Source organism: Myotis davidii, unplaced genomic scaffold, assembly GCF_000327345.1.
Source record: "Myotis davidii unplaced genomic scaffold, ASM32734v1 scaffold332, whole genome shotgun sequence".
NCBI lineage: Eukaryota > Metazoa > Chordata > Mammalia > Chiroptera > Vespertilionidae > Myotis > Myotis davidii.
Genome location: NW_006285779.1, coordinates 1751164 through 1759970, shown reverse-complemented (window position 1 = coordinate 1759970; position 8807 = coordinate 1751164). Strand labels below are relative to the sequence as shown.

At 47.5% G+C, this 8807-nt stretch overlaps 1 protein-coding gene across 1 annotated transcript in view; it reads right to left on the bottom strand.

Moving 5' to 3' along the window:
• Positions 1 to 7911, bottom strand: part of SH3PXD2A (SH3 and PX domains 2A) — a gene marked incomplete at its 3' end in the record, with an annotated part of 169961 nt that extends 162050 nt beyond the window's left edge. Inside the window, exons 1-2 of the mRNA XM_015559269.1 lie at positions 7876 to 7911; positions 4634 to 4714 (exon numbers count right to left, since the gene is read on the bottom strand). Of these exons, the coding sequence (XP_015414755.1) occupies positions 4634 to 4714; positions 7876 to 7911 (117 nt within the window). The remainder of the gene's footprint in view (positions 1 to 4633; positions 4715 to 7875) is intronic.
• Positions 7912 to 8807: the final 896 nt, after the last annotated feature.

The window sequence follows — 8807 nt, the reverse complement described above, 5'->3', positions numbered from 1 at the left end:
CTTTCCCTCCTCTTCATTCCATAGCATGTGGCTTTTATCTCAATCCATTATTTATTTCATCTACAGTGGACTCAATTGCGCAAAGCCTACTTTCCCCACAAGATATGGACTCCTAAACGTAGGGACTTTGTCCTTCTGAGTGTTCCTCAGCCTATGTTGGAGGCCTTGGCATAGGTCAGTTCACTCTTACCCCAAGCCAACTTCTTTGCATTCTCCCCCCCGCCCCGCCCCCCAACACACACACACCACTCACAGCCACAGTAATACTGCAGATTTAGCAAGTGAAAACACAGGACACGCAATGAAATTTGAATTTCAGATAAACAATGAACAACTTTTTTAGCATAAGTATGTCCCATGCAATATATGGGATAAACTTGTACTAAAAAAAAAAAGTATTTATTGTTTATCTAAAATTCAAAATTAATTAAACACCTTGTATTTATCTGGTAACCCTAATCACCAGATAAAAAAGAGTGTGCCCTAGCCAGTTTGGCTCAGTGGACAGAGCGTCAGTCTGTGAACCGAAGGGTCCCAGGTTCGATTCCGGTCAAGGGCACATACCTAGGTTGCAGGCTCCTCCCTGGTCCAGGCCCTGGTTGGGGTGCAAGCGGGAGGCAACCAATCAATGTGTTTTTTCACATAGATATTTCTCTCTGTTCCCTCTCTTCCACTCTCTAAAAATCAGTGGATGGAGGGGGTTAATGGGGGAGGAGGTGCTATTTATTCCAAGTGGAACTGGGTCTGCACACGCCCCACAGCCTTTGGTCCAGTGCCAGAGGAGGTCAGGACCACTTGGTATCACTTTGCACATGACTCCCGGGTTACATTAGAAAGCTGGGCCCTAGCCCAGATGTGGCTCAGTAAATAGGGTCCCAGGTTTTTGGGGTTTTTTTTTATATATGTATATATATTTTATTTTTTACAGAGAGTCTTTGCACATGACTCCCGGGTTACATTAGAAAGCTGGGCCCTAGCCCAGATCTGGCTCAGTAAATAGGGTCCCAGGTTTTTTGGGGTTTTTTTATATATGCATATATATTTTATTTTTTACAGAGAGTAAGGGAGAGGGATAGAGAGTTAGAAACATCGATGAGAGAGAAACATTGATCAGCTGCCTCCTGCTCACCCCCTACTGGGGATGTGCCCGTAACCAAGGTACATGCCCTTGACTGTAATCAAACCTGGGACCCTTCAGTCCGTAGGCTGACACTCTATCCACTGAGCCAAACCAGTTAGGGCAGGGTCCCAGGTTTGATTCTGGTCAGGGACACATGCCCGGGTTGCGGGCTCAGCCCCCAGGAACGGTCGTACAGGAGGCAACTAATCAATGATTCTCTCTCATCATTGATGTTTCTATCTCTCTCCCTCTCCCTTCCTCTCTGAAATCAATAAAAATAATTTTTTAAAAAGAAAGAAAGTTGGGGGCCCAGGGCCACCAGGAGCAAAAGATAATGTTTAAAGAGGGATAAATAAGAGAGGCAAGTGTGGGAAGACCCAAACGGGGGACAGGGAAATCAAGTTGTGGGAGGGAGGTGACCTAGGCGTCCCTCAAAGGGGTATTCAGTTCCACTGCTACTACTTGAATACTGTGTATAAACCCCCAAATGGTGCTCAAGTAGTACAAGATGTGTGTTCAGCTCAGTGGTTCTTCACTAGGCGTCCAAGCAGGGTGGACTGACACTGTAAGTGAAGATGTACATACACACTCTTTTTCTGGGGAGATCCACCAGATTCACAAAGGGATCTGTGGTCCCCTGAAGGCCCAGAACCATGAGTTGGTAACGCCAGCTTAGCAGCTTCCCCCAGGCTGTCTTAGTCAGTCCAGGATTTGCAGGGTTCCAAGGTGTGGCTCCACCAAAAATGAAAGCAGCAAAGCCATTCTGAGGACAGCCACCTGGGAGCCACATCCGACTCCCAACACACTCCTGTCCTGCCCCCGTGGCCAGCTCCAGAGAGAGCCTGTGGCTCACAGGACTCTGAACACTGGCACAGGCCAGGGCACAAAGCAACTCTTCAGCACAAAGTGGAGCCAAGGAGGGGAAACAAGCAAGCAACGGCCCATTCACCTGCAGCCCAGCATCCTTGTCTTCTGCTAATACCACTAGTCAACCTAGTGGGTAACTCACTATAGACAACCACATGTCAGGGAAAATGTGGATTTGCTCATTTGATTCTCCCAATAACCCTACTGGGTGGGTACTATTTGAATCTTCATTCTACAGATGAGAAGATAGAGCCTAGAGAAGTTATGGAACCTGTCTGGAATTACACAGTGACAGAACCAGAAACCAGTCCCAGGCAATGTGTCCCCAGTAACTAAGCTTTAAGACATTCTCTCATGCAGCCTCTCAGAAAACTGAATTCCGAGAGCCACGAGTGACCAGAGACAGAGTTAGCAATGCCATGTGTCCTTTCTCTATAGGAGCTACCATATTAAAATCAGTGGCCCTCATAAATAAGAAAGGTTTTCCCAAATGCACGCCACTAAGTCATCATGCCACGAGTTTTGTAAAATGGGTTCATAAAGATGCTATGCTTGGCTCAAAGGTTAAATTCCAAAGAACCATCCCAAACCCTCCTCCAACTGCAACTACAAGGTGACGATGACACAAGTGTGCAGGCCTGGTCATGCTCATGGCTAGAGCCAGCACATCACACAAGCCACTTCATGCCATGTGTCCTCTCCCGACACAGGAAATGAGCCTCCAGGCCAGGGAGAAGTTGGGGCAGCAGCATTCCTTTCTTGTTAGATTCTGTAACTAGGAAGGGGGTTGGGGAACAGAACAGAGAGAGGGGAAGAAAAGTTCTGTTTGAGAGTTTCTGCTGACTCTCAGACCCTCTGGCTCATCAATGAGTCCTTTCAGGGTTCCCTCTCCCCCAACTAAGTTATCATTTCCTGTCCAGCACACTACACCCATTGATGGGGTATCAGCAAATCCCACCAGTTTATGCCGGAAGGATCCAAGAAGATTGGACAGGAACTGAGGAGGGAAGAGGAAGAAGGCAGGAGGGTAAGGAGTGGCTTTCAATCCACATTCAATGGGATATTCAATCCCATATTGGTGGATTAAGAGAAGATTTGTAATACAGGAAGCTGGCTCTCCTCATAGGTTATATAATAAGGACAATGGGATAAAATCAGGTACTAGGGGGCAAATATGCAAGCCTGGCCTTTCCAAGATGACTCATCACCAAGAGCCTACAAAGGAAGGAATAGACCTTGGTTGTGAGGGCCAGGGATGGGTATCTCTTCTTTGTGTTTTTATTGGCCTAAACTAGGCTCAGAGCCCGGAGGAAGAATCTAGAATCTTGCAGCTTTCCCTTCCTTCTATGGGAAGGGTGGCTGCTCACTTCACAATGATTCTGCTTTGTCTGGTGCCTATGCCATATATAAGGGTGGACCTCCTAGTGGCCACATCTGTGCTACATGACCCTCTACCTCCTCAGCCACATTAATTGGTCCAGAGAGGGCATCTGACCAAGTTGGGCCAATCAGCTTCTTCCCTGGAATTTTTCAATTTGGATGTGGGAGACAGTCTCTCTCTGCTGTTGGGAATCACCAGATATGAAATTCAAGAGCTGTTGACAGGATTTGAGGGTCTAGAAAGCTAAAGACAGTGCTCAGAGAGAAGCAGAGATAAGACAGAGGGAGGGTAACCCTGGTTTCAGGTGTTCCTTGGAGCCACTGCCTCAAATCACCTCTTTACCATCTGGTTAACTGCATAAATTTCTCTGGTACATCCTTCCAACCAAGTCTCCTTTTTGTCTAAGCTAATATGAGTGTAAAACTATCGCTTGTAACCCAAAGAGGCCTAACCAGATGAGCTGGTATCAAGGGAGGTGTTTGCAATGGATCTGTGGGATCCGTATCAGCATCCCCGTGTGAACACACCTGTGTATCTTAGAGACACACATACTGTCCACATGTACAAATAGGACAGCGCAACCGTACTTGGTTAGACAGACACAGTGGTATGCTCAGTTTGTGCCTGTAGTTCAAGGAACTGCTTGTTTTCAGTTCCGGTCTTTTCTGTATGTTTGCTTTTCTTTGCCTTCAATGATGTGGTGGCTTGCGTCTCAGTCTGGATGTTTACAGACATGTCTGCTCATGCGCACAGCACTCACAGCCATCTGCCTGCCTCTCCACCCTCATTCCTGCCAGCCAGGCAAAGAAGGGGGACAAAGCATGACTGCTAAGGCCATCTGATGAAGTCGACAAAGCCCCAAGTATTTGCCTGCAGCAGGGGTCCTCAAACTTTTTAAACAGGGGGCCAGTTCACTGTCCCTCAGACCGTTGGAGGACCAGACTATAGTTTTTAAAAAAAACTATGAATAAATTCCTATGCACACTGCACATATCTTATTTTGAAGTAAAAAAAACAAAATGGGAACAAATACAATATTTGTATTTGCATGTGGCCCGCGGGCCGTAGTTTGAGGGCCCCTGGCCGGCAGTGTCCTAAACTGAGCCAAGTCCAGCTCGACCATCCAGGTTCCCGCATCTGTCCCTCTGCTCTGACCTGAGCTCTGTGGGGGTTCTCCAGATGAGTGAGAACATGGGAGAGGCCAGCCCACCAGAAACTAGGGCCACAGAGAGAACTGGGCACAATTTGAGCTCAGACCAACTCACCTGCAGGTCAAAGAACTTGCTGTACCTCCGGTAGATGGTCTGAGACGTGGAGTCCGACCAGGTCACGTTGATGATGTATACCTGTGGGGTCAAAGTAAGAGCAGGTGAGTGGGTGACTAAGGCTGGGCTTCAAGTGGTACCAGGCACCATTTAACATGACTGTGGGTGCTCCGTGGTCAGAACCATTCTTTTTCTCATCTCTGTCCCCAGAGCCCAGTGCGGTGTCAGGTACATATCAATGCTACACACACATGTCTAAATATACACACAGACACACACATATCAACACACATTCTCAGTTCCTAATCAATAAAATGCTAAGGATGATTATCTTAGGAGAATAGAATTACAGGTGGTTTTAATTTCCTTCTTTTCATTTTCTGGTATATGTACTTTATACAGTGAACAGAAAACTGGAGTTGTTAAAAAAATTTTAAGTAGCTAATTTCCACTGGTTCTCAAGCTTTGGGGTGAATGAGAGTCTGTAAGGGGCCTTTCACAGTTGCAGGTGCCAGCCCCCCCACCCCGCTCTGAAATTCTGCATGAGTAAATTTGGGTTTGGGGGGGGGGTGGGCTCGGGCATTTACATTTTATTTTTTAAAACTTTATTTTTTAACAGTAGTTTTAGGTTCACAGCAAAATTGAGTAGAAAAGTACAGCGTTCCCCTATGGCCCCCACCAGGCACAGTCTTTCCCATTATGAACACACCCACCACAGTGGTACGTTTGTTGCAATCGGGCATCGATAGTTGTAACAAACCACCCCGGGGTATTCTGCCACAATTGATTCTCAGAACCCGCTTGGAAAACCACCCAGGAGACCACAGCATTTCAGACCTGCGACTCCTCTCTACCCCTAAGTCTTAGCTCAGTGCATTTCAGCCTGGCACAGAGTGGGCACAGAGCGGGCACAGAGCCTGGCGCAGTGCGGGCACTCAGAAAACATTCTGCTCTGTTGAACGACCAAGCTGACACTCCGGATGACAAGTGGATTTGCAGGAGAGATGTTGGCGCATGGAAGATGGGTAAACTTTTCAGAGATGACGGTATTTCAGGACTCCATTTCCAATGTCCCATCAGTTCCCAAGCTCAGTCAGGCTCTCCAAGGCCGCTGCCTCAGGCGGCTCTGGAAGGCTTCCTTGCCTCAGAGGTGGCTGGAGGAGAGAAAGTCCCCTGCCTACACAATCTGGCCTCTGCTCTCACCATTTTTTTCCCTTTTACCAGAACCCACACCAAACGCACAACCTCCTGGGAGAGGCATCAGTTAGAGCGAGGGGATTCTCTCACACAACCTCAAGGCTGCTCTGCAGAACGAAAATCACCTGGGAGCTTAATACAAACTCATATTCCCAGACCTCTGTCTAAAACAGTGATGGCGAACCTATGACACGCGTGTCAGAGGTGACACGCGAACTCATTTTTTTGGTTGATTTTTCTTTGTTAAATGGCATTTAAATCTATAAAATAAATATCAAAAATATAAGTCTTCGTTTTACTATGGTTGAAAATATCAAAAAATTTCTATATGTGACACGGCACCAGAGTTAAGTTAGGGTTTTTCAAAATGCTGACACGCCAAGCTCAAAAGGTTCGCCATCACTGGTCTAGGAATTCTGAATCGGTGGTCTGGGGGGACTCTACGAATGAGGAGAACAAAGTGGGCAGAGAAGCTGGGGGTCTCGGCCCCCTTGAGAAGGAAGGAATGTTAGCAAAGAGGAACAGCATTTAGACACTTCGGCATCAGGGTAGCTGACATCACCATGAAGAAGGGCTGTCTTAGTCTGCTTGGGCTGCTATAACAAAATACCATCTACAGGGCTGCCTAAGCTACAAACACTTATTCTCACAGTTATGGAGGTGGGAAGTCCAAGAACAAGGTCCCTGGCAAGGACCCACTTTCTGGCTTGCAGATGGCTGCCTTCTTGCTGTGCCCTCACATGGTGGAGGGAAGGGGCGCTGGTCTCTTCCTCTTCTTATAAATGCACTAATCCCAGCATTGAGGCTCCACCCTCATGACCTCATGGAAACCTAATCACCCCACAGGCCCCAGCTCAATACCATCACACCGGGGACTAGGGCTTCAATGTGTGACTTGGAGGAGGGACACAGACATCCAGATCACAGCCAGGGTTTTTCACACAGAGGGGTGAGGCTTTCTGTCCGGCTTTTCCACTAACAGCCAAGGAAGTGAGCTCTGAAAACAGTCCCTTCTTCCCTCTAACCCCTAAGTCAGACTTAGCCTCACGCAGGATGGCGTGTTTGTTCTGAAATGCACCCAAGGAGAAGGCCACAAAGCAAAGCAAATAGAGCCAAGTGATACCAGCCCGAGAAAGGGCAATTATGGCATGTTTTATGTGATCCTGATAAGAAAGAACATAAAGTAAAAGGCCATGCCCATCCTCACAAGCCCAAAATAAACTATTGACCATTATTATAATAAATAGATAAAGGTATGCTGTGTTTTATATCCTGTAAACATATAGCTCATGCAATACATTGCAGAAACCATTGAGGTACTGGTGACCACAGGCCAGCACAGTGTAAAACATTCCTATGCATTAGCTCATTTGATCTGCAGCTCAATGAGGTAGCTACCACTGTTAGCCCCATTATGTACTGGAGGAAGCCATGGTTTAGAGAAGCTAAGCAACTTGCCCAAAGTCACACAGGTAGCAAAATACAGAGCGAAGGATTTGAACCCGCGTGTAGCTGAGTCCAAACCCCAAAACCACAATGGACTATCTCTCTATGTGTAGATTTAGGAATGTGGATATTTAAACCAAACTACTTAATCAGAACTGAATGACATCTTTTTTGAAAAATACTTTTATTAATGTCAGAGAGGAAAGAAGAGGGGGAGAGAGAGAGAGAAACATCAATGATGACAGAGAATCAATTACCAGCTGCCTCTAGGGATCGAGCCTGCAACTGTGACCTCCTGGGGTTCATAGGTTGATGCTCAACCACTGAGCCATGCCAGCCCGGCTGAATGACATCTTTTTAAATAAAGCTCTAGATGGTCTGAAGAGTCTGTGCAACCCCTTGCTTAGGGGGTGAGCCTAAAGGACCATGGTGGAGTCATATTAATTCTGAGAGCCAGAGACCAGACAGAAGTCAACGGTTAGGAATGCTACAAAACCAGACCAACACAAAGGAAACCCTCATATACAACCAGCTAACTATGGCAGGATGCTCTGGAATTTTCACAGGGGTTATAACCCACCCTCCCACTCCACACTGACTCTCAGCTCCTTGACGCCCAAATCCTGCAGCTGCATCTGCCCTCCCACCTGCATCTGCCCTTCCCGGAGATCCTGGGCAGGGAGCAGATGCTGTGCACAACCAGGTGCTGCTTTCCTGACCTCTGCCCAGGTGGCTGCAGCTTTAGGAGATCCCACGTGGCCGAACCCTCCCAGGAGAGAGACTGCACTTGCCTGCAGGCCATTAGACAGCAGCCTATCTCCCTGGCCAACGACGCAGGACCCAGAGGAAGGGGTGGTGCAGCTCACAGGGCATGACCAGAGCATGCCTCCCTTGGAAAAGTCCTTCTCTTTTTACTCTTCAAAATAGTTGGCAAGTCACAGGGTGTCTCTAGGTCTAACCCTTGACTTCAACCCACACAAAAGACAAGCCCTGTGGAGACACAGCCAGAGGCCAGGGGTGAGGGGAGAGCTGTCCATGTGACCCTTGTCTGCCACAGCCACCAGGACAGGAAAGCCCATTTCTTTGCTTGTTGGGCAAAGACTTGCTCCTGCTAAAGGGGGGTGAGATGGGGGCGGAAGAGGGTAAAGGGGAGATAAATGGTGACAGTAGGAGACAACTTTGTATGGTGAACACACAATACAGTACGCAGACAATGTATTATAGAATTGTACACTTAAAACCCATGAAATTTTATTAACCTATGTCACCCCCAAAATTTCAATAATTAAAAAGAACTTCTGCTAACATCTTGTACTTCCTCAGGGCATGAGAGTAACTCCCATGAGGTGATGGGAAATGAACCCATACTCCCAGGTTCTCCCAAACTTCTGGGATTTGCCAAAGGCCCCGGTGCCCACCCTCCTGGACAATCTAAATCCTGAGGCCAGTCTCCAGGCCCCTTTCTCTCATGTGAGCAGGAGGCACCTCTGCTTTCTTCCAAACCTTGAACATCCTAGATTGTCCCTCCAGG